The 26,567-nt window shown below is 54.1% G+C and overlaps 1 protein-coding gene across 1 annotated transcript; it reads left to right on the top strand.

The window, feature by feature from the left end:
- The first annotated feature begins 514 nt into the window (after positions 1-514).
- TWF2 (twinfilin actin binding protein 2) lies at positions 515-24,881 on the top strand. Its single transcript, XM_040406998.1, has 9 exons — positions 515-667; positions 9,120-9,197; positions 10,434-10,612; positions 11,095-11,190; positions 11,302-11,406; positions 14,820-14,945; positions 15,965-16,115; positions 22,922-23,043; positions 23,945-24,881. The coding sequence occupies exons 1-9, from the start codon at positions 643-645 to the stop codon at positions 24,110-24,112; spliced, it is 1,050 nt and encodes a 349-aa protein (XP_040262932.1). The 5' UTR covers positions 515-642; the 3' UTR covers positions 24,113-24,881.
- Positions 24,882-26,567: the final 1,686 nt, after the last annotated feature.

Raw genomic sequence — 26,567 nt, 5'->3', positions numbered from 1 at the left:
GGGACGGCTCAGTGTGGACGAGCCCTTTAAGCCGCAAGCGTATCAGAAATCACGTATTACACAATTATGGCGCGATCCCTTCTGACCAATCAAAACCTTCTCAAAATTAACATAATTCAGTTTTTTCCCGGTTGTTGCCTCCATCACGGCTCTTATTGATAAATGGCGCGATATTAGCGGTTTCACCGCCATTTGTTCTAATCGTCGCAGATTTTTTTTTCACCTGAATCGACATCCAGAGAGTGAAAAATATCAGAATATTGGTCAAGACATCTGTACTACCAGTCCCAGCATGCCCAGCCTCACACATTCCTGTCAGGTAGAGACACAGCCCCCCCCCCCCCCCCCCCGCCCTATAGGACTACATTTCCCAGCATGCCCAGCCTCACACAGACATTCCTGTCAGGCAGACACGTAGCTCCGCCCCTGGAAGCAGCCCCGGCCAATAGAACTACATCTCCCGGCATGCTCCAGCCCTCCCAGCATGCCGTGCGGCCCGGGCAGGCTTTCATTTTGCCGTCTGCTCTTACCCTTTTGTAGCTCCACCCCCGGTATCCGGCCCCGCCCCCGCCCCCGCCCCCGCCCCCGCCCGCAGGCCAGTGAGAGCCGCTCCCTGATCCCGATCTGTCACGATATCCCGATATGGCGCACCAGACCGGTATCCACGGTGAGTACCCGGCGGCCCGGAGCCTATAGGCGGGTGGATACAAGATACCTGCATCCTCGGCTGCACTCAGAGTCAGCAGTAATTGGGGAAGTGCCCCTGTGGGGGTGAGAATGCTCGGCTGTGAGGGGAAGTCACTGCTGCGATACATTGCCCCCTCAAAAATCCACCTGCCGGTGCCCCCCCCCCCCTCCAAGACAGCCCCCCCACCTGCCGGTGCCCCCTCCCCTCCAAGACGGCCCCCACCTGCCGGTGCCCCCCCCCCCCTCCAAGACGGCCCCCACCTGCCGGTGCCCCCCCCCCCCCTCCAAGACAGCCCCCTCCTGCCGGTGCCCCCCCCCTCCAAGACGGCCCCCCTCCAAGACGGCCCCCACCTGCCGGTGCCGCCCCCCCCTCCAAGACGGCCCCCACCTGCCGGTGCCCCCCCCCCTCCAAGACGGCCCCCACCTGCCGGTGCCCCCTCCCCTCCAAGACAGCCCCCACCTGCCGGTGCCCCCTCCCCTCCAAGACAGCCCCCACCTGCCGGTGCCCCCCTCCAAGACAGCCCCCACCTGCCGGTGCCCCCCCCCCCTCCAAGACGGCCCCCACCTGCCGGTGCCCGCCCCCCCCCCTCCAAGACAGCCCTCACCTGCCGGTGCCCCCCCCCTCCAAGACGGCCCCCCACCTGCCGGTGCCCCCCCCCCCAAGACGGCCCCCCCCCTGCCGGTGCCCCCCCCCCCCTCCAAGACAGCCCCCACCTGCCGGTGCCCCCCCCCCCCTCCAAGACAGCCCCCTCCTGCCGGTGCCCCCCCCCCCTCCAAGACGGCCCCCCTCCAAGACGGCCCCCACCTGCCGGTGCCGCCCCCCCCTCCAAGACGGCCCCCACCTGCCGGTGCCCCGCCTCCCAGACAGCCCCCCCCTGCCGGTGCCCCCCTCCAAGACAGCCCCCACCTGCCGGTGCCCCCCCCCCTCCAAGACAGTCCACACCTGCCGGTGCCCCCCCCTCCAAGACGGCCCCCCACCTGCCGGTGCCCCCCCCCCTCCAAGACGGCCCCCCACCTGCCGGTGCCCCCCCCCCCTCCAAGACGGCCCCCACCTGCCGGTGCTGCCCCCCCCCCTCCAAGACAGCCCCCTCCTGCCGGTGCCCCCCCCCTCCAAGACGGCCCCCACCTGCCGGTGCCGCCCCCCCCCTCCAAGACGGCCCCCACCTGCCGGTGCCCCGCCTCCCAGACAGCCCCCACCTGCCGGTGCCGCCCCCCCCCTCCAAGACGGCCCCCACCTGCCGGTGCCCCGCCTCCCAGACAGCCCCCACCTGCCGGTGCCCCCCCCCCTCCAAGACAGCCCCCACCTGCCGGTGCCCCCTCCCCTCCAAGACAGCCCCCACCTGCCGGTGCCCCCCTCCAAGACGGCCCCCCACCTGCCGGTGCCCCCCCCCTCCAAGACGGCCCCCCACCTGCCGGTGCCCCCCCCCCTCCAAGACAGCCCCCACCTGCCGGTGCCCCCCCCCCCCCCTCCAAGACAGCCCCCTCCTGCCGGTGCCCCCCCCCCTCCAAGACGGCCCCCCTCCAAGACGGCCCCCACCTGCCGGTGCCGCCCCCCCCCTCCAAGACGGCCCCCACCTGCCGGTGCCCCGCCTCCCAGACAGCCCCCACCTGCCGGTGCCCCCCCCCCCCCCCTCCAAGACAGCCCCCACCTGACGGTGCCCCCTCCCCTCCAAGACAGCCCCCACCTGCCGGTGCCCCCCTCCAAGACAGCCCCCACCTGCCGGTGCCCCCCCCCTCCAAGACAGTCCACACCTGCCGGTGCCCCCCCCCCCTCCAAGACGGCCCCCCACCTGCCGGTGCCCCCCCCCCTCCAAGACGGCCCCCCACCTGCCGGTGCCGCCCCCCCCTCCAAGACGGCCCCCACCTGCCGGTGCCCCCCCCCCCTCCAAGACAGCCCCCTCCTGCCGGTGCCCCCCCCTCCAAGACGGCCCCCACCTGCCGGTGCCGCCCCCCCCTCCAAGACGGCCCCCACCTGCCGGTGCCCCGCCTCCCAGACAGCCCCCACCTGCCGGTGCCGCCCCCCCCTCCAAGACGGCCCCCACCTGCCGGTGCCCCGCCTCCCAGACAGCCCCCACCTGCCGGGGCCCCCCCCCCCCCTCCAAGACAGCCCCCACCTGACGGTGCCCCCTCCCCTCCAAGACAGCCCCCACCTGCCGGTGCCCCCCTCCAAGACAGCCCCCACCTGCCGGTGCCCCCCCCCCTCCAAGACAGTCCACACCTGCCGGTGCCCCCCCCCTCCAAGACGGCCCCCACCTGCCGGTGCCCGCCCCCCCCCCTCCAAGACAGCCCTCACCTGCCGGTGCCCCCCCTCCAAGACGGCCCCCCACCTGCCGGTGCCCCCCCCCCCCCAAGACGGCCCCCCACCTGCCGGTGCCCCCCCCCCTCCAAGACAGCCCCCACCTGCCGGTGCCCCCCCCCTCCAAGACAGCCCCCTCCTGCCGGTGCCCCCCCCCCCTCCAAGACAGCCCCCCCCTGCCGGTGCCCCCCCCTCCAAGACGGCCCCCCTCCAAGACGGCCCCCACCTGCCGGTGCCGCCCCCCCCCTCCAAGACGGCCCCCACCTGCCGGTGCCCCGCCTCCCAGACAGCCCCCACCTGCCTGTGCCCCCCCCCCTCCAAGACAGCCCCCACCTGACGGTGCCCCCCCCCCTCCAAGACGGCCCCCCACCTGCCGGTGCCCCCCCCCTCCAAGACGGCCCCCACCTGCCGGTCCCCCCCCCCCCCCCCCAAGCCAGCCCCCTCCTGCCGGTGCCCCCCCCTCCAAGACGGCCCCCACCTGCCGGTGCCGCCCCCCCCTCCAAGACGGCCCCCACCTGCCGGTGCCCCCCCCCCCCCTCCAAGACAGCCCCCACCTGACGGTGCCCCCTCCCCTCCAAGACAGCCCCCACCTGCCGGTGCCCCCCTCCAAGACAGCCCCCACCTGCCGGTGCCCCCCCCCCCTCCAAGACAGTCCACACCTGCCGGTGCCCCCCCCCCCCCAAGACGGCCCCCACCTGCCGGTGCCCCCCCCCTCCAAGCCGGCCCCCACCTGCCGGTGCCCGCCCCCCCCCTCCAAGACAGCCCTCACCTGCCGGTGCCCCCCCCTCCAAGACGGCCCCCCACCTGCCGGTGCCCCCCCCCCCCCTCCAAGACGGCCCCCCCCCTGCCGGTGCCCCCCCCCCCTCCAAGACGGCCCCCACCTGCCTGTGCCGCCCCCCCCTCCAAGACGGCCCCCACCTGACGGTGCCCCCCCCCCCCTCCAAGACAGTCCCCACCTGCCAATGCCCCCCCCTCCAAGACGGCCCCCACCTGCCGGTGCCCCCCCCTCCAAGACGGCCCCCACCTGCCGGTGCCCCCCCCCCCTCCAAGACGGCCCCCACCTGCCGGTGGCCCCCCCCTCCAAGACGGCCCCCACCTGCCGGTGCCCCCCCCCCCCCAAGACGGCCCCCCACCTGCCGGTGCGCCCCCCCCCCCCCTCCAAGACGGCCCCCACCTGCCGGTGCCCCCCCCCCCTCCAAGACGGCCCCCACCTGCCGGTGCCGCCCCCCCCTCCAAGACGGCCCCCACCTGCCGGTGCCCCCCCCCCCCCCCCCCCCCCCCCCCCCCCCCGCGGGTTTCCTCTTATCTTTGTGGCCGGTGTCTTTTCCTCTGGTGTCTCTGGTGCAGGTGATGTCTCTCTGGGGTCCTGGTTGTCACCTGCTGGCTGGGACATTGGTTGCTAAGCAACAGCCAGAATGATTCCTATAGGAGTTGTTGTACTTGTGCCCAATCATACGCTGCGGCCTTTTAGCCACACCCCCGTGAGCCTCTACGCGCCATCGGATTTGCATACCGCGGACAGTGAGCGGCACGCGGTGGTAACGCAGATGTCCGTCCTGCGGCACCGCAGTCGCGTGTTCCGATCCTGGCAGTTTTCTCGCCACGTGCCATTGTATAAGCTCTACCACTTAGTGTTTAATGCCTGCCCCGGTTTCAAGATCTCTGCTTGCTGTTAGGGAATGGTAACATTTTTATTAACTTTCAGAAACAGTAAACCGACCCTGACCTAATACTGCTCGCAGCAGAGGGTTTGTTACAGTGGTCCACAGTGCAGTCTGGAGGTCCCAGTTTTTCCCCCTCTTGGCGCAGTGTGGCGGTTGCGCCTCTGGAGGGCGCCAGCAGCACACACTGCTACTTCACCAGGAGCCAGACAAGCTGATGCCTGTAATATTGGGGCGCCGCTTCTCTCGTCTGATGGCGCATAATCCACAGCAGTTCAGGAGCAGATCCGGTCCTAATCCTGCTGTACTTCTCACAGCTGAGGGTTTGTTACAGTTGCATCCAGTCTAGGCGATCCTGTACTCAGCTATGCCTAACATTGATGTGAATGGAAACTTCTGCACGGCGGTGCCCTCGGCTGGGGTGTAATCCAGGTGGGCGCAGGCGGACCGAATATACAGGGTGAGAAGTGACTACTCCCCCCAGCCTCCAGGACAGAGGATGAGTGTCCTCTTACCCACACTAGTGCTTAGTTATATCTCATTCTAAGAAAGGTGGCGGCCATATTGTTGGCACTCAGCTTTCCCAGGAATTACGGATTCTTCTTCATGAACTCTCAGGTTATTCTATGCCATCTTGCTGGGACATGTAGTTCCTCACGGGCTGCAGCTATCAGTTATTTTAATAATCAAGTATTCTATCGATTAATTGATAATAAGGCGACTTTCACACTAACGTTTCTATTTTCCAGTATTGAGATCCGTCACAGGGGCTCAGTACCGGAGGAAAACGTTTCCGTTTTGTCCCCATTCATTGTCAATAGGGACAAAACGTAACTGAACAGAATGGAGCGCTCCAAAATGGATTCCGTTGCGTTCTCGTACCGGAGAGCAGCACGCTGCGGTTTTCATTCCGTCATGACCCACAATGCAAGTCAATGGGGACGGTTTAACTCGGACACAATAGAAAACGGATCCGTCCCCCATTGACTTTCAGTGGAGATCATAACGGATGCAGACGGTTGTGTTATCAGTAACGGAAGCGGTTTTGCTGAACCGGAACCAGTATAAACGCTGGTGTGAACGAATAAAAGAACGTTTTACTTTATAAACACTCATCGGCCCCCGCCAGTGCCATCGCCCCCCCCCCCCAGTGCCATCAGTCCTCTGTGCCATCGGCTCCCCCCAGTGCCATCGGCTCCCCCCAGTGCCATCAGTCCTCTGTGCCATCGGCTCCCCCCCCAGTGCCATCGGCTCCCCCCCCAGTGCCATCGGCTCCCCCCAGTGCCATCAGTCCTCTGTGCCATCGGCTCCCCCCAGTGCCATCAGTCCTCTGTGCCATCGGCTCCCCCCAGTGCCATCGGCTCCCCCCAGTGCCATCGGCTCCCCCCAGTGCCATCGGCTCCCCCAGTGCCATCAGTCCTCTCTGTGCCTTCAATCTACAGCACCCATTACGTCCAGTTAAAGTTGTGGAGAATCCAGTTTTAGAAGTGGTGTCTGTGGGAAGGGGTCACATACTCTGGACCCGCTGTCCAGGCTCCGTGCCCACTATGTGCCCCCTGTGCAGAGAAATACCCGGGCTCCAGAATCGGAGGTCCCCAGTGCTGAGTGCTCCCAGACTCCTGTTCTCTTTGGATGCTGCAGGTCCCAGTGTGTTGTCAGGGACGTTCCTCAGTGGGACTGGGAGTAATGGGGAAGTAGTTCCCGCAGAGGCCGCATCGCTCCTAACATGTAAAGTACGCAGGCTGCAGGACGGAGACGTTTTAGAAGCGGTCGGCACACATGCGACCGCTCCTCTGACGTCATTACATACCGCGGTGTATGGCTCAATCCTAGCGCAGTGCTGGCAGACAGGCGACCACGGAACCTGAATAGTAGTAAGCGCTTCACTCACAGTCCGTGGTCACGTGACACAAATGAATCCTCAATGCAAAAAATTTACATTGAGGATTTTTCTGTGTCGAGATTTAATGAAGTAATCGTTGCAGCCCTAGCGCTTCATCTATCCATCTGTGCGCGCCACTATATACTTACAGCATCACCGCCCACAACTGCTCCCACGTATCCCCCGTCCTGGGGTGTAAGTAACCGTAACTCCAGAGCGGAGATCATAAGACCCTCACAATCCAGAGCTTAGTCAGGTCCATAAATATTGGGACATGGACACAATTCTAACATTTTTGGCTCTATTGACCACCACAATGGATCTGGAATGAAACAAACAAGATGTGCTTTACCTGCAGACTGTCAGCTGTAATCTGAGGGGATTTACATCCAAATCAGGTGAACGGTGCAGGAATTACAGCAGTTTGCATATGTGCCTCCCACTTGTTAAGGGACCAAAAGTAATGGGACAATTGTCTTCTCAGCTGTTCCATGGCCGGTGTGTGTTATTCCCTCATTATCCCAATTACAATGAGCAGATAAAAGGTCAGAGGTCATTTCCAGTCTGATATCTGCATTTGGAATCTGTTGCTGTCAACTCCCAAGATGAGATCCAAAGAGCTGTCACTATCAGTAAAGCCATCATTAGGCTGAAAAAACACCACAAACCCATCAGAGAGATAGCAAAAACATTAGGCGCGGCCGAAACAACTGTCTGGAACATTCTTACAAAGAAGGAACGCACCGGTGAGCTCAGCAACACCAAAAGACCCCGAAGACCACGGAAAACAACTGTGGTGGATGACCGAAGAATTCTTTCCCTGGTGAAGAAAACCCCCTTCCCCACAGTTGGCCAGATCAGGAACACTCTCCAGGAGGTAGGTGTATGTGTGTCAAAGTCAACAATCAGGAGAAGACTTCACCAGAGTGAATACAGAGGGTTCACCACAAGATGGAAACCATTGGTGAGCCTCAAAAACAGGAAGGCCAGATTAGAGTTTGCCAAACGACATCTAACAAAGCCTTCACAGTTCTGGAACAACATCCTATGGACAGATGAGACCAAGATCAACGTGTACCAGAGTGATGGGAAGAGAAGAGTATGGAGAAGGAAAGGATCTGCTCATGATCCTAAGCATGCCACCTCATCAGTGAAGCATGGTGGTGGTAGTGTCATGGCGTGGGCATGTATGGCTGCCAATGGAACTGCTTCTCTTGTGTTTATTGATGATGTGACTGCTGACAAAAGCAGCAGGATGGATTCTGAAGGGTTTGGGGCAATATTATCTGCTCATATTCAGCCAAATGCTTCAGAACTCATTGGACGGCGCTTCACAGTGCAGATGGACAATGACCCAAAGCATACTGCAAAAGCAACCAAAGAGTTTTCTAAGGGAAAGAAGTGGAATGTTCTGCAATGGCCGAGTCAATCACCGGACCTGAATCCGATTGAGCATTTCACTTGCTGAAGACAAAACTGATGGGAAAATGCCCCAAGAAGAAGCAGGAGCTGAGGACAGTTGCAGTAGAGGCCGGGCAGAGCATCACCAGGGATGAAACCAGCGTCCGGTGATGTCTATGCGTTCCAGACTTCAGGCTGTAATTGACTGCAAAGGATTTGTAACCAAGTATTAAAAAGTGAAAGTTTGATTTATGATTATTATTCTGTCCCATTACTTCTGGTCCCTTAACAAGTGGGAGGCACAGATGGAAAGCTGACAGTCTGCAGGTAAAGCACATCTTGTCTGTTTCATCTCACATCCATTGTGGTGGAGTATAGAGGCAAAAATGGTAGAATTGTGTTCATGTCCCAATATTTTTGAACCTGACTGTATATCAACACTGGAGCCGCTGATATCGGTCACATATGATGTAATGTCTCTGGAGGTTATAAGAGGAGCGGCTGATATTGGTGCCACCTCCTGTGGATTATACTGGGATTTTGGTGTCATTCTGTTTTGTGACATCACTACTCGCTATATTATCTTTTTCTTACCTGGTCTTCTGGATTTTGTGGGGGGGTTCGCATCTGGTCGGTGTTCCTCTCGTTAGCGCAGTCATACATGGCCGGAGTCATGTGTCCGGGGTCACCTTCTGTGCTGCTTATCCTAAGTATCCAGGAGACGCTGATCCCCCCCCCCCCCCTATCATCATCAATCACAGGAGGTGCGGAAACACGGTGTCATCTGTAGAGCCGGACCGACCGCTGCCCCCGAGTGACACAGCAGAGATGGATGTGACGCCCGGTGTTTATCCCCTTGGCATTACGCAGCCCCCCTTCCCTCGTGCTCCCGGCTATATTTGGGAGGTGACGCTGTCGGGGATCAAGTTTAGCTCATGTGCTGCCCATTTGTAGCTGATCCCAGACAGAAGCCCCGCAGCCCTTCTCCTCGCCCGCAGCCCTTCTCCTCGCCCGCAGCCCTTCTCCTCGCCCGCAGCCCTTCTCCTCGCCCGCAGCCCTTCTCCTCGCCCGCAGCCCTTCTCCTCGCCCGCAGCCCTTCTCCTCGCCCGCAGCCCTTCTCCTCGCCCGCAGCCCTTCTCCTCGCCCGCCTCCTTCTCTCGCTGACTTGCCGGTATGTTCTTGCTTCTCCTAGCTACTCCAGAACTGAAGGAATTCTTCGCGAAGGCTCGAAATGGATCCATCCGGCTGATAAAGGTGGTCATCGAGGATGGTGAGTGTTCGGGGGGCTTAATGGGGAGGGGGACCCTAAATTGACTAAAAGGGCTTTTCTCTCTTTTTGTGCAGAGAACTTCATTTTTTGTGCCATGAAAACTTTTTGTAACTTTCTAAGTGAAAGTTTTGGTGTATCACCATTTTCAAGATCGCTCTCATGTTTTCTTGCTCTCTTCTTGTTTGTTCTCACTTCTCACAGCTGAGCTTTTGTTACAGTTGCATCCACTCCATACAACCCTGTGTGATATAAACAGCCCGGACTCCAGACTGATATATTTTACCTGTGCCGGAACATTGTAACAAACTATCTGGACAGAAGGGTGATTGTGTGGGCTAATACATTGTAACAAACCCTCAGCTGTGAGAAGTAAGAGGTCAGGAAGTGTTTGTATTCGTTGAACAAATACACCATCCCAGGTATCGGAGGTGATGTTGGGGTGCAGTGACATCTCGGGGGTTAATTTACTAGAGCGGAAGGGGGGTGGAAATTACAAAATCTTCAGCCTCTGGGTGTGAGTATTGAAACGTTATATTCACTGACAGCAAGCAGAGATCTTGAAAATTATGATGAACAATGGACAAAGTCCGTTATTGTTAGGTTGGCAAAATTTTAGTGGTGGATCTCTCTGCGCAGAAGATCGGACGTCGGCCCTTTGATTTGGATTATTAACCCCTTAGTGTGTATAGAATGTAATTTACCATGGGGAAGAAAGAGTTAAGATGTAACTGGACTCATTGCTTAACCCTTTGCCCTCCCTGCCCCATCAGCGCTGACCTCACCAGAGAGGCGGAGTCCCGGAGATCTATCGTGGAAAGTGGGCGTCGTCGTCTGGAATGCTGCAGCTCAGAATAGCTGTCCTGCCAGGAGATGCGGCCACCAGCGCATGCGCTCAGAGGAGCGGACAGCTGACACTTGCAGGGACCCCGGGACATCTGGGGGTCACGTGCTGCTCATGTGCTCGGAGGATATCACTATTAAAGGGCCGGTGTCCAGTCTTGTGTCACCATTGTGTCCCATCGAAACTTCCTAATAAATGTATCAATTTGTCACTGTTTTCAAAATCTCTGCTTTTTGTCACAGAACAGAAGCATTCCTTGCTTGTTTTCTTTCTCCTGACCGTGGTATATTTGTAACCTGGCCGCCCGCAGTCTCTGCTCTGCTCAATGTAACCTGCAGGACTCCTCGTTACAATGTATCAGTCTGGAATAATCGGCTTCTCTCTTCCTCCTGCAGAGCAGCTCGTGCTGGGGGCTCACAAGGAGCTCCAAAAGACCTGGGACCAAGACTATGACGCCTTCATCCTCCCCCTCCTGGACGATGGTCAGCCATGCTACATCCTGTACCGCCTCGACAGCCAGAACGCGCAGGGTTACGAGTGGCTCTTCTTGTCATGGTCGCCCGATCACTCTCCGGTATGACGCCCGGTCACCTGATTCTGCCGTCTGTTAGTGGCCCCCCCTTGTGGCTGTCTGTATGTACAGAGTTACAGGTCCTTATGTCTTGAAAGGAGGCTGGAAAGTCATCCCAATAATTTTCACAGCTGAGGGTTTGTCACATTGTATTCAGTCTAAACCATCCTCTGAGCTAAAGACATCAGCAGCACACATCTCTCCTGTCATCATGATGTTTGTTACTTTGTATCAGTCTAGAGTCCAGGCTGTTTACCTCAGAGGATTGTCCAGACGGGATACAATTGTAGCAAACCCTCAGCTGTTAGAAGTGTTAGATTATGACGTGTTAAACTAGGTAAGCTATACTGTTCACGTTCACTGACAGCAAGCAGCAATCTTCTAAAAGACGAAGAATTGAAATACAAAATATTTTAGGAAGTTCCAGAGCTTTTCATTTCTGTGGAGAACTCACTACAATCCCCATCATTGTTGTCTGGTGACAGGTGCGGCTGAAGATGCTGTACGCAGCGACGAGGGCGACCGTCAAGAAGGAGTTTGGTGGCGGACACATTAAGGATGAAGTGTTCGGCACCACAAAGGTCGGCTTCTAGATGGGGGGTTGTAAATAGGGGTCTGTGCTTCTATGTATTATGGGAAGGTGGGGGCTGTATATATACGCTGTGTGTAATTACCCTAATTGTATGGGGCAGGAAGACGTCTCTCTCAGCGGATACCAGAAACACGTGTCGTCCTGCGCTGCTCCGGCGCCACTCACTGCCGCCGAGAGGGAACTGCAGGCGATCAAGATCAATGAGGTGAGATGTCCGGGGGAGGGACTGTATCACACTGACATGACGGGGGGTTGCGGGGGTCTTTGCACTGTATCACACTGACATGACTGGGGGTTGCGGGGGTCTTTGCACTGTATCACACTGACATGACTGGGGGTTGCGGGGGTCTTTGGACTGTATCACACTGACATGACTGGGGTTGCGGGGGTCTCTGGACTGTATCACACTGACATGACTGGGGGTTGCGGGGGTCTTTGGACTGTATCACACTGACATGACTGGGGGTTGCAGGGGTCTCTGGACTGTATCACACTGACATGACTGGGGGTTGCGGGGGTCTCTGGACTGTATCGCAGTAGGGTTGGGCGATATAAAAAATATTCTAACGATATATATCGCGATAAATGCCTATTTAGAAGAAAAAAACACTCAAAACATGTATTTGTGTTTCCTTGTTGCCCCCATACATTATAATGTCTCCTTGATGCCTCCATGCAGTAATATCTCTTAGTTGCCCACCAAGAACGGGTCACCGCCCCCCCCCCCCCCCTTCAAATCTAATGGAGCGGCCGTGCCCCCTGCTGCGCCATTCATTCTCTGTGGGAGTGCTGGAGATAGCAGCGATCAGCCATCTTCACCGCTCCCATAGAAAATGGGACATCCTAGCGGAAAACCCTGATAAGTGGGTTGCTCAGAGTGTGCCCATCATAGGTGCACATTGTCAGGAAGGGCACCTTGGCATCAGAAAGATGCCTTTCAGTCAAATAAAACATTGGGGGTCATTTACTAAAGACTGGCGCTTCCCAAATGGGTCTTAGTCCCTCCACACCACAGCCATATTACCGCACCCCCTAGTGCAGTGAATGTCTTCCAGCGCCGGTCTCTCTGTGCAGCAGCCCCGAGAGTGCAGCGACTGTTCTCATCCCCGGCCTGTCTGTGCAGCAGTCCCGAGAGTGCAGCGACTGTTCTCAGCCCCGGCCTGTCTGTGCAGCAGCCCCGAGAGTGCAGCGACTGTTCTCAGCCCCGGCCTGTCTGTGCAGCAGCCCCCAGAGCGCAGTGACTGTTCTCAGCCCCGGCCTCTCTGTGCAGCAGCCCCCAGAGTGCCACGACTGTTCTCAGCCCCGGCCTGTCTGTGCAGCAGCCCCCAGAGTGCAGCGACTGTGCAGCAGCCCCCAGAGCGCAGCGACTGTTCTCATCCCCGGCCTGTCTGTGCAGCAGCCCCCAGAGTGCAGCGACTGTTCTCAGCCCCGGCCTGTCTGTGCAGCAGCCCCCAGAGTGCAGCGACTGTTCTCAGCCCCGGCCTGTCTGTGCAGCAGCCCCCAGAGTGCAGTGACTGTTCTCAGCCCCGGCCTCTCTGTGCAGCAGCCCCCAGAGTGCCACGACTGTTCTCAGCCCCGGCCTGTCTGTGCAGCAGCCCCCAGAGTGCAGCGACTGTTCTCAGCCCCGGCCTGTCTGTGCAGCAGCCCCCAGAGCGCAGCGACTGTTCTCAGCCCCGGCCTGTCTGTGCAGCAGCCCCCAGAGTGCAGCGACTGTTCTCAGCCCCGGCCTGTCTGTGCAGCAGCCCCCAGAGCGCAGTGACTGTTCTCAGCCCCGGCCTGTCTGTGCAGCAGACCCCAGAGTGCAGTGACTGTTCTCAGCCCCGGCCTGTCTGTGCAGCAGCCCCCAGAGCGCAGCGACTGTTAACCAGCGCCGGTCTCCTGGCTCTGGGGGTTTACAGCCACTAGATGCCATTTCATTGTGACCTAAAGGACTTATACCCCCGTGACGAGGGTTGTCACAATACCAAAATTTTGATTAAATTTCGGTCCCATAAAAAAGTAATGTGATACTCGATACCACGCAAAAGAAAATTTTATGCCAAAATAAAGTGTGCATTCCGCAATTTATGGAACGTGCGGCCCATAATAGAACAGTCCTATCCTATTTTTAGGGGAGAAGGAGTCTAAAAAAATTGAGAATGGTGTGGGGTTTTTTTTTTGGTTACGGCATTCACCACATAGGAGATATTTTTCAATACTTTAATAGTTTGGACTTTTTCGGACGTGTCGATACCTAATTAGTTTTTTTTTTATTATTGTTTATATTTTTTTATGTAAATTGAGAAAGGGGGTGATTTAAAAATGTAAAATTTTTATATATTTTTTTAAACTTTATTTAATAACTATTAGCCCCTTATGGGGCTAGAACCTGGGATCTTTTTATCCCTTGTCCTATTCACCCTGATGGAGATCTATTAGGGTGCAGAGGATCTCACACTGTCCCTGTGCACACAGCAGCAGGGAGATTACCATGGCAGCCATGGAGGGCTTCAGTAGTGTCCTGGCTGCCATGGTAACCGATCGGAGCCCTGAGATTTCACTGCTGGGGCTCCGGTCAGAAGCTGCCACTGCACCACCGATGAAGAGGGGAGGGGACCCTGTGGACACTGCCACCGATGATTATAATACTGGGGTATTGGGGGGGGGGTGCACTGCGCCACCAGTGAATGTAATTAACCTCATAATACAAATATAGACTGCGGGGCCGGCCATATCTCACAGCCGGCACTCGGCCGTAATGACAGGGATCCCGCTGAACCGTGCCAATTAGCCCCTCAGGTGCCACATTTGAGCGGTAAATTGCCTGTATTGCACTGACTTGACTAGGAGAGGGGGTCTCTGGACTGTATCGCACTGACTTGACTAGGAGAGGGGGGGTCTCTGGACTGTATCGCACTGACTTGACTAGGGGAGGGGGGGTCTCTGGACTGTATCGCACTGACTTGACTAGGGGAGGGGGGGTCTCTGGACTGTATCGCACTGACTTGACTAGGAGAGGGGGGTCTCTGGACTGTATTGCACTGACTTGACTGGGGGCGGTTGTGGTGGTCTCTGGACTGTATTGCACTGACTTGACTAGGGGAGGGGGGTCTCTGGACTGTATTGCACTGACTTGACTAGGGGATGGGGGTCTCTGGACTGTATTGCACTGACTTGACTGGGGGGGTTGTGGTGGACTCTGGACTGTATCGCACTTACTTGACTAGGAGAGGGGGGTCTCTGGACTGTATTGCACTGACTTGACTGGGGGCGGTTGTGGTGGTCTCTGGACTGTATTGCACTGACTTGACTAGGGGAGGGGGGGTCTCTGGACTGTATCGCACTGACTTGACTAGGAGAGGGGGGGGGGTCTCTGGACTGTATTGCACTGACTTGACTGGGGGGGTTGTGGTGGTCTCTGGACTGTATTGCACTGACTTGACTGGGGGGGTTGTGGTGGTCTCTGGACTGTATTGCACTGACTTGACTGGGGGGGTTGTGGTGGTCTCTGGACTGTATCGCACTGACATGACTGGGGGAGGGGGGTCTCTGGACTGTATTGCACTGACATGACTGGGGGGGGGTTGTGGTGGTCTCTGGACTGTGTCGCTCTTCTGTAATGATGACGTTCCTCCCCAGGTGAAGACGGAGATCAGCGTGGAGAGTAAGCAGCAGACCCTGCAGGGATTGTTCTTCCCCCTGAGGCCCGAAGCTGTGGAGGCCGTTCAGCTCCTGAAGCAGAGGAGGATCAATTACATACAGCTGGTAGGTGGAGGAGCCCCATCATGTACATGTCTCCCACAGGGTCAGCAGTGTAGAGTGCAGGCCTCCCCGGCTGTTGAAAAACTACAACTTCCAGCACTGTAGGTTGTCAAGGCATGCTGGGAGTTGTAGTTGTGCAGCAGCTGACTATCCCCAAGTTGGAGACCCCTGGTGCAGAACGGCTTCCATTGGTACAGTCCATGTGCAGGGGCTACATGATAATGGAAATCTCCATACACTTCCTACTCAGCTGGGGTTAAACTGAGCAAGCTGAACTTCAGTGTAAAGCATGGTGGTGCTAAACAGAACAGCTGCCTGAGTCTCCAGCGGTGGATTTCAGTTTACCTGGGATGCCTCTAGACAATGCAGCTGGTATGTGCTAATGGAGCAGAACTGCAGTGTAAAGCATGAAGCAGACTCCAGTAAACAGTACAGTGAAGCAGGATTCTCTGATTGTAGCCGTATGTCGCCCTGAAGCAGCCAGCTCCTTAAAGGGTTAAATAAGACAAGTGTCTCCTCTGAGTAATCCTGCAGTGTTAGTAACGGGCTGGCGATGATTCACTTGTTGTCGCTGCTGCCGTCAGGCGCCCGTTCTTCTCGTCATCGGGATCCAGTCAGAAATTGGCGTAGGCTGCGAAGAAAGCGTCATCTCCCCTCCCGAACCTGAGAACACCTACGAAAGCGAGAGGCCGGTGATCCCAGCTCTAAACCACGTAGCACCTGTAGCTGACAACTGACACCTATATATGCAAAAATAAGGGGGTGGAGCCTGACACAATCTTGTGTGGGTAGAGGAGTTGTCATGGAGATAACGGCTGCATCTTGTTACACTGTAGACCCCGGACTGCAACACTGAATGCAGGGGGCAGAGGTGCAGCCCCCCCCCCCCCCCCCCCTCCTAAGTCCGGAGCCAGGCGGTCTCCCAGATTGTCAGAAAAGGGGATGATTGGAGTTGTCATCCACATCTGTCAGGGTCGAGCAGCTGTTTATTTAATATGTTTTTCCCTTTTTATTTTTTTTAGAAACTGGATCAAGAGAAGGAGACAATCGATCTGGTCCATACAAAGCTCACGGACATCCAAGAGCTGCCGGCGAGGATCCCCAAGGACACGGCCCGCTACCACCTCTTCCTGTACAAACACTCCCATGAGGGAGACTACCTGGAGTCCATAGGTGAGGAGCTACTACATGACCGGTCAGCAGTGTGTACTCCCATGTCTATGACTCAAATATAACCCAGTATGTAGTGAGCTCCCCCTAGTGGTGACTGTATAATCTGTATGTAGTGAGCTCCCTCTAGTGGTGGCTGTATAATCTGTATGTAGTGAGCTCCCTCTAGTGGTGGCTGTATAATCTGTATGTAGTGAGCTCCCTCTAGTGGTGGCTGTATAATCTGTATGCAGTGAGCTCCCTCTAGTGGTGGCTGTATAATTGCATGATTTTCCTAGTTTATGACGTAAAGTCATGATTTTATTAAGGACACGGAGGCGAGTATTGCATTCTCTTTCTTTACTGAAATTTATCATAGCAGCACAGAAAAAAGAGAAAAAACCTTTACCACACAGGGTAACTATGGCAACAAGCCCACCCCTAACCCAGTATAAGAGTCCTGGCATCAAATAACTCCTCCTCTTTCTTTGACGAAGCCACATCCTGAGAAACCGTGATGACAACAGGACCGGATCCAATCACGAAGAATCCCATCCGAAAGCATCCAACCGGGATGATTGTATAAACAAGGCAACAGAGCCAAACTTGACCTCAGGCACCAAGGACGACAGTACTATTAACCTAAGGAAAAAACAGACAAAGAGAAACATAGATAATGTAAGATCAATGCAAGTCTAATGCACTGCATAACAAGAAGAACAGATCAATACTGCACTAAAGCAGAATAATATATATCAATAAATATTAAGGAAAAATGATGCACGATAGAGCATAATAGTAATAACAAGAACATCATAATAATAATAAATAATAAATATCCTAAAATAGACAATAAGGGTGGGTTAATATAATATGGGTGGGGCAATACTCGCCTCCGTGTCCTTAATAAAATCATGACTTTACGTCATAAACTAGGAAAATCATGCAATTTTATTACATGCCACGGAGGCTCCTATTGCAAGTTTAAAGTTGTTGAATAACAGAAGAAAATACATGAGTGGATGGACGGAAATAAAACTCACGAAACGTGGACACACGAGACCAGTTAGCCACACGAAGAATATCCTCCAGACGGGCACCAGCGACCGCCATTGATGTTGAAGCAGCGCCTCTAGTGGAATGAGCCGTGAACACCGAAGTATCGACTCCAGCTAAGGACATAACCCACTTAACCCATCTGGATAAGGTAACACAAGTGACTGGAGCAAATGGACGCCGGTATGACAGAAATAATTCCGGAGATGTCGAAGAACGATGAGGCAACGTGCGGGCCTCATATATCTGCAGGCATGCAACTGGACAAAGGGCAGGAGTCTCGGGAAAACTAGGGTAAGAAACAGATCTAATGTTGGTTTTGGTACGCCGAGAAATGTTAAAAACAACACCCTCTGGCGTAAAAGACCTAGCATCATAGTCCAACGCCCTGACATCGGAAACCCGTTTACATGAAATCAAACAAAACAAAGTGACTAATTTCGCAGACAATTGCCGCAAGGATAGCTGTTCATTAGAGGGCCAGGAAGAAAAAAGGGAAAGAACCAAGGAAACGTCCCAGGTATAAGAAAAACGAGGGCGAGGAGGACGTGAAAGACGGGAACCCCTGAGAAGTCGACAGACTAAGGGGTGTTGCCCAGCCGGGCGACCGTCAAAGCCTGAGTGATAGGCAGAAATGGAAGAACGGAACAAATTAATTGTTCGGTAAGCTTTACCTGACTCAAACAGAGAGGTGAGGAATTTCAAGATCTCCGTTACAGAGGCTGATACGGGATCCAAGTTCCCTGCCAGGCACCAGTCAGTCCAAGATCGCCAGGCAGCACGGTAGGATCTTCTAGTCCCCGGGGCCCATGCGCTCTCCAGAAGACGTCTAGTTGCTTCCGGAACCTCAGAGACGTCCCAGGAACTCCTGAAACTCTGCATGCGATCAGGCGTAGAGACCCGTCTAACACGAGCGGGTGTTGGCAACCTGACGGGTCGAGTAGAAGGTCTGGGAGAGACGGCAGTAGCAAGGGGGGCTGGATCAGACACTCCAGTAGCTGAGGAAACCACGACTGGGCCGTCCAGAAAGGAACCAGAAGTACCATCTCTGCTCTCTGAATACGTAGTTGTGAAAGAACTCGAGGGATCATCATGAACGGTGGGAACGCATATGACAGATGACTGGTCCACTTCTGGAGGAACGCGTCCACCGCCTCCGCGTCCGGGTCTGGCCTCCAGCTGTAGAATCTCGGAAGCTGAGTATTCAAGCGAGACGCGAAAAGGTCGATGCACATAGGTCCCCATCGAGAAGAAATGGAGGAGAACATCCCCACGTCTAATCTCCAATCGCTGGAATCCACCAGAAAACGCGAGGACCAGTCCGCGTGAGTGTTGTGCAAACCAGGAAGATATTCTGCTACAACATTGATATCCTTCTCCAGGCAAAACTCCCAGAAGTCCTTCGCCAGATGGGAAAGAGCTGAAGAGCGTGTTCCTCCCATGGCGTTGACATAACGCACAGCCGAGATATTGTCCATCCGAAGTCTCACACATGCGCAGGCTATACCGTTCGTGAAGCTGCGAATAGCGAAAGAACCAGCAAGAAGCTCCAGGGAATTGATGTGAAGATTCGCTTCCGCAGGGGACCAACGACCGCCGGTGGTCACGCCGTTGCAGTAGGCACCCCAGCCCGAGAGACTGGCGTCCGACTCTATCGTGAAATCCGGACGTGGACCGAAGATAGCCTTGCCGTTCCAGGCATCCAGATTGTGGATCCACCACTGAAGCTCGTCTTTGGTCTCTCTGTCCAGAAAAATCAGGTCCTCGTATGTAGCACCGGCACGAAGGTGCGCAAGCTTGAGATGTTGAAGAGCTCGGTAGTGTAACGGAGCCGGGAAGACTGCCTGAATGGAAGCGGATAGCAGGCCAATCACACGGGCAAGCTGGCGTAGCGAGACCTGAGGGAGAGTCAACGTCCGGTGAAGTTCCCTGCGAATAGAACGAACCTTGGTGGAAGGAAGGCTGAGGGACTCTGAGGCAGAGTCGACCCGAAAACCCAGAAACTCCATGGAGCGGGATGGGACGAGACAAGATTTCTCCAGGTTGATGAGAAAACCCAATCGGGACAGAAGATCCATAGAGGTCGACAGGTGCTCCAGCAGACAGTTGCGATCCTGGGCCATGAGAAGGATGTCGTCTAGATAAATAATTAGACGAATCCCACGACTGCGGAGGAAGGCCACGACCGGTCGCATCAGCTTGGTGAAACACCAAGGGGCTGATGACAGGCCGAATGGAAGGCAAGTGAACCTCCAAGTTTCTCCGTACCAATGAAACCGAAGTAGGTCCCTGGAGGAATCCGCTACTGGAACCGTCAAATAGGCATCTTTTAAGTCGAGCTTGACCATCCAATCGTTCAAGAGGAGCATGTCCCGGAGAAGGTGAATGCCCTCCATTTTGAAATGGCGGTAGCGGACATAGTGATTCAGGGGACGGAGATTGATCACCGAGCGCATCTGACCGTCCTTCTTCGCCACCAGGAAGATGCTGCTGATAACACCTGCGGGAGTGGAGGGAGCACGTTCTATCGCGCCTTTCTGATAAAGGGAATACAGTTCCAGGTGCAGAAGACGTTGTCTCTGAAACGGAAGACAAATGGGATGGGGCAAAGGAATCTGAACAGATGGAACAGTCAACTCTATATGGAACCCTTGAACCGTAGATAAGACCCAAGGGTCTGTGGTGACAGTCAACCAAACATGGGAAAAACGATGGAGTCTGCCTCCTATCCAAATTGCTGAAGAAGATAGAGCTAGACTTACCGAGGGGTCTACGATAGGAAGAACCTCTGGGGCCTCTGGATCTCCAAGAGGAACCGCGGGACGGGAAGAATGACGGAGGTTGTCTTGAGTCCTGGGAGGCACGGAATGGGTAGGAGCCTCGACCCGCAGAACCGCGGGACTGAAATGTAGCACGGCCGGACAGGCGGCCCCTGGAGCTGCCGGCCCTGGAAGAGACCCGCCCCTGGAAGACGCGTCTCATGGATGACTGGGCCTTATCCAGCGCAGTGAAGGCCCCTACAAAACGGCCGAGGTCCTTAATAAAGGAGTCCCCGAAAAGTAGGCCTTGGGCGTCCTTGCCGGCCTCAGTGAGGGCCAAATTAGAGAGCTTAGGCTCTATTTTAAATAGTATGGCCTTTCTCCTCTCGATGGATAGAGAGGTGTTGACATTGCCGGTAATACACACGGCTCTCTGAACCCATCCAGTAAGTTCCTCTGGGTCAATGGCCAGATTTTGGGTCCTGGCAGATTCTGCCATTTCAAAGATTTTTGTAAGAGGGCCCAATACGTCAAGTAATTTATCTTGACAGGCCTTCAGGGCCGACTCCAAACCCCTACGTGGGTTCCATCCGGACTTTGCCAGGAACTGAGTCATTTTCGGATCTACCGAAGGGGTCTCGGCCACTTTGTTCGGGATAATGGGCCTGGGACATTCAGCCCGCAATTTATTTCTCGCCTCCTTGGACAGGGGATGGCGAATCCGGGATTCTAAGTATTTCGCCACATGGTCAGATGGCAACCATTCAGCGGAGCGAGGGTGATGCAGTGCATCAGGGTCAAATAGGGACTCTCCGGCTGGGTCAAGGACCGCCGAAGTAGGAGTAGGGGGAACTAAAGTAGGGACCATAGGCTCCGTCAATGTGGAAGAGGTGCCCGGGAAGACCTCGTCTGTGAAATCAAGCCCCTCTTCATCAGAAGAGACATCTTGTATGCTAGCCTCCTCATCAGATACTACATCCGATTCAGAATCGGGTTCAGGTTGCGCTCTGGCGCATTTCCAAGGCCTCGCCTTTTCTGCCCGGCGGGCATGGGCTCTCTTGCGCGATATATGCGCGCTCTCAGTGGTGGATAACTTCACACCAGTCATAGGTTTTCTGGAGGCGGTGGGCTCAGGCACAGGGTGACTGTGCTGACGGGCAGGGCGATGATGTCGTTTGGAAGAGTGGCCCTTGAGCGCCTCCGATATAGAGGAGGAAATGGCGCTAGACACAGAGCCCATGGCTGCTTGAATCGCAGCAGTCACAGAGCGCTGTAAATCAGAGGCCTGAAGGGGAATGGACCCCACTGGGGTAATCAGAGAAGGAGGAGATAATGTATTCTCAGGGCCCCCAGGTAATGAAGGGTTAACATTATTATTACCTTCAGCCATAATAACAGTGGAGACTATATATATATATATATATTACTAAGCGCTTAATTGAGCGAATTAGCAACAGTAATCGCCGAATCCTAGACAGAGAAACGGACCGGAGCAGCCGATGCAGTGTAGGGGAAAGACGGCCGTAGTCTCGCGATAACTGACGCGACTTCCTGTAAGAGCCGGAAGGAGCGCGCCGTCCCGCCGAGAGCAGACGCGGGAAAGGCGAGCAGGGAAGAAGAAGGCCGGCAAAGATGGCGAGGGGGAGTGGCTACAGGAGCGACGGCCGGAAAGAGGTGAGGCTAGGAAGCGACAAACGGGTGCTACAGGAGGGGTAGCGATACAACAAGTGAGGGCAGAACCGAGGGATAGATATCCCAGGGAAGCGCAATTAAAGTGAAAGCAGAACCGAGGGATAAAAAATCCCAGGGGAGCACAATAAAGAATCTTTAGAGAAATAACCAGAGTAAGAAAAATTGGAAAAAACAAAAGTATACAGAGATACCAGACCCAGATTGGGGAGAAACCCCCCGTCAATAACAAAAAACCATACGATAATATCACAAGATATACAAATCAAGGCTACACAAGATAAAAGTGCTACTTATCTGGTGTGGAGCAGCAAAGAAAGAGGAGGAGTTATTTGATGCCAGGACTCTTATACTGGGTTAGGGGTGGGCTTGTTGCCATAGTTACCCTGTGTGGTAAAGGTTTTTTCTCTTTTTTCTGTGCTGCTATGATAAATTTCAGTAAAGAAAGAGAATGCAATAGGAGCCTCCGTGGCATGTAATAAAATCTGTATATAGTGAGCTCCCTCTAGTGGAGGCTGTATAATCTGTATGTAGTGAGCTCCCTCTAGTGGTGGCTGTATAATCTGTATGTAGTGAGCTCCCTCTAGTGGTAGCTGTATAATCTGTATGTAGTGAGCTCCTCCTAGTGGAGGCTGTATAATCTGTATGTAGTGAGGTCCCCCTAGTGGTGACTGTATAATCTGTATGTAGTGAGCTCCCTCTAGTGGTGGCTGTATAATCTGTATGCAGTGAGCTCCCTCTAGTGGTGGCTGTATAATCTGTATGTAGTGAGCTCCCTCTAGTGGTGGCTGTATAATCTGTATGTAGTGAGCTCCCTCTAGTGGTGGCTGTATAATCTGTATGTAGTGAGCTCCCTCTAGTGGTGGCTGCATAATCTGTATGTAGTGAGCTCCCTCTAGTCTAGTGGTGACTGTATAATCTGTATGTAGTGAGCTCCCTCTAGTGGTGGCTGTATGATCTGTATGTAGTGAGCTCCCTCTAGTGGTGGCTGTATAATCTGTATGTAGTGAGCTCCCTCTAGTGGTGGCTGTATGATCTGTAAGGAGTGAGCTCTCTCTAGTGGTGGCTGTATAATCTGTATGTAGTGAGCTCCCCCTAGTGGTGGCTGTATGATCTGTATGTAGTGAGCTCCCTCTAGTGGTGACTGTATAATCTGTATGTAGTGAGCTCCCTCTAGTGGTGACTGTATAATCTGTATGTAGTGAGCTCCTTCTAGTGGTGACTGTATAATCTGTATGTAGTGAGCTCCCTCTAGTGGTGGTAGGCAGTAGAAATATTTCATGTGTATAGAATCCTGTAATCTTCACTCCATCTCCTTTCTTCCAGTTTTTATTTACTCCATGCCGGGGTATAAGTGCAGTATAAAGGAGCGCATGTTGTACTCCAGCTGTAAGAACCGACTTCTGGAATCCATGGAACAGGATTTTCAGCTGGAAATCGCTAAAAAGGTAACTGTCTCCACGGCGATCAGTGTGACCCACAATACTGCGCAGGGCGTTCCCTCTAAAATCTATGAATCCTGACGTTGGAATTGACCAGTGAAGCAAGAGCTGGGGATGTAACTGCACAGCGGTGAATATTGGCCATTCAGTGCTCTGGGAAAGCTGGGTGTCTGTGAATATGGCCGCAACCAGGAGGGTCCCAGATTCTTTTCTACAGCCCCCCCCCCCCCTCCCCACAGCAGTTATATAGGGCTCCGATATCTGGGAAAGCTGGGTGACAACTACTTGGAAGTCATAAGTGCTGGGAAAGTCGGGTGACCCCCAACATGGCCGCCATGGATATAAAGGATTATTTTATTCATTTTTACTTATTTTCTTGGCGGTAAGTGCTCTTTAAAGGGCTCCTCCAGTTTAACGTTAAGTAAAGCATTTCCAGCTAGATTCTGTTCCTGTTCCTCACCCTTTTCAAGCTCTACTTGGTGTTGATAAATGGAGACCTTCTTGATAACCTTGCATTGCCATAGTACTTTTCACAGCTGAGGGTTTGTTACCATTGTACCCAGTCTAGTTAACCCTCTGTGTGTGGTTAACCTCCAGAATGATGCATTGTATCAAAGCAGGTACAATGTAACCAAGTCAGGATTAGCAGTTCTGTCCAGTGTAGACCTTTACCTGCAAGTCCTGACTTTGTTACATTGTATCTGCTTTGATACAATGCATCATTCTGGAGGTTTACCACACACACAGGGTTAACTAGACTGGGTACAATGGTAGCAAAGCCTCAGCTCTGTAAGCAGGGACAGTAGAGTTTTGGTTTTCATTCATTGACAAGGAGCAGAGATGTTAACATTTCAGTACACAGTGCTGGAGTCTGGATCTCACCGCCGTCTCTTTTTTTTTTGTCTAGATTGAAATTGAAGACGGTTCGGAGCTGACACCCGAGTTTCTCTACGAGGAGGTGCACCCCAAACAGCACGCCTTCAAACAGGCTTTTGCCAAGCCCAAAGGACCTGCCGGAAAACGTGGACAGAAGCGTCTGATTAAAGGACCCGGCGAAAATGGCGAGGATATTTGACGCCCGATTTGCTGCCAAGTCCGACCTGAGGGATTAGTGCCAAGTGCGGGCCCGGGGACGTGCGGAAGCCTCTGCCATCATCCTGCTTTCTCTGATGAACCTGGCGCGGGGTCTCGGGGGGATTCTCTGCTGCTTCTCATCCTGTCGTTGCACCTTCTCCAACAGACGCCCCATGATCCCCGTTTTCCTCTGGACTTCTTAGCTTTTGTCTGTGCCTGAATGATGGTGAAGATCTTTGCTCATCCATATTTTTCTTTCCTCACCAGCGTCCCCTTCATCGTATAGGATTGGGGGGGGGGGGGGGGGGGGGGGGGGTCATGTGACTGACCGCGCCGATCTCTGCTATTGTATTCTGGCTGAAGCAGCGGCCGAGGTGGCGTCCTCCGTGATTTTACGTTTTTACGCCGTGTCATTGTGTTTGCTTTTTGGAATTGGGTGACAGATCTCGTGTTACATTCTGTGAAGTCAGATTAAATCCATGTGGGAGAGGGGGCGGCACCCTCTTCCCAAAAAAAAAAATATATATTCTGCCGCAGATGGGGTCAACGAAAGTCCATAGCAATAGAATGGTTCCGTTTTACTCTGACGCTGCTGATGTCATCACGGATGGTTAGATTATTTTTTTTCTCTTGGTGGTTTACATTCCAGGAAATAAATAAAAAATTAGCTAAATGATCAGTCGCCTGCACAGATCAGACAATTTCGCCCTTAGCTCCATATTTTCTATACAAAGACAAAATTAATAAAAATACTTTGTTTTTTATAAGTGGCTGCCGACCGATCCTTGTGTCATGGGGGGTTCAGTGTGAACACAGATTATGCGACAAGGCCCTGTCCAGTCCCCTAATTATGCTGAGCTGTTGGGGTCACCAGTGAGGAGCACCCCGGAGGATCAGGGGACGCAAGCTTCCAAATGGTGTTCACCATGCAGATGTTCTACGTGGCAGTGTAGTGTCTGCGGGCGGGGCTTATGGGGTAATTTCCTTTTTGTATGGCGGTTAATGGTGATATACGGCAGGAGGCCATTATTTTGCCTAATCTAAATAGGTGTGAAATTCTTTATAGGACTCCAGATCTGCTGCTCCTAAACGCACAGCCATACAGTTACATAATAAAATTCCATCTGAATGTAGCCACCACTAGAGGGAGCTCACTACATTCAGAATATACAGCCACCACTAGGGGGAGCTCACTACATACAGATTATACAGTCACCACTAGAGGGAGCTCACTACATACAGAATATACAGCCACCACTAGAGGGAGCTCACTACATACAGATTATACAGTCACCACTAGAGGGAGCTCACTACATACAGATTATACAGTCACCACTAGGGGGAGCTCACTACATACAGATTATACAGCCACCACTAGAGGGAGCTCACTACATACAGATTATACAGTCACCACTAGGGGGAGCTCACTACATACAGATTATACAGCAACCACTAGAGGGAGCTCACTACAAACAGATTATACAGCCACCACTAGGGGGAGCTCACTACATACAGATTATACAGCCACCACTAGGGGGAGCTCACTACATACAGATTATACAGCCACCACTAGAGGGGGCTCACTACATACAGAGTATACAGCCACCACTATAGGGAGCTCACTACATACAGATTATACAGTCACCACTAGAGGGAGCTCATTACATACAGATTATACAGCCACCACTAGGGGGAGCTCACTACATACAGATTATACAGCCACCACTAGGGGGAGCTCACTACATACAGATTATACAGCCACCACTAGAGGGGGCTCACTACATACAGAGTATACAGCCACCACTATAGGGAGCTCACTACATACAGATTATACAGTCACCACTAGAGGGAGCTCATTACATACAGATTATACAGCCACCACTAGGGGGAGCTCACTACATACAGATTATACAGCCACCACTAGGGGGAGCTCACTACATACAGATTATACAGCAACCACTAGAGGGAGCTCACTACATACAGATTATACAGCCACCACTAGAGGGAGCTCACTACATACAGATTATACAGCCACCACTATAGGGAGCTCACTACATACAGATTATACAGTCACCACTAGAGGGAGCTCACTACATACAGATTATACAGTCACCACTAGAGGGAGCTCATTACATACAGATTATACAGCCACCACTAGAGGGCGCTCACTACATACAGATTATACAGCCACCACTAGAGGGTGCTCACTACATACAGATTATACAGCCACCACTAGGGGGAGCTCACTACATACAGATTATACAGCCACCACTAGAGGGAGCTCACTACATACAGATTATGCAGCCACCACTAGAGGGAGCTCACTACATACAGATTATGCAGCCACCACTAGGGGGAGCTCACTACATACAGATTATACAGCCACCACTAGGGGGAGCTCACTACATACAGATTATACAGCCACCACTAGAGGGAGCTCACTACATACAGATTAT

This window comes from Bufo bufo, chromosome 9 (assembly GCF_905171765.1).
Source record: "Bufo bufo chromosome 9, aBufBuf1.1, whole genome shotgun sequence".
Taxonomy (NCBI): domain Eukaryota; kingdom Metazoa; phylum Chordata; class Amphibia; order Anura; family Bufonidae; genus Bufo; species Bufo bufo.
Note: the sequence above shows the minus strand (reverse complement) of the source record. Positions and strands in the feature narration are given on the sequence as shown.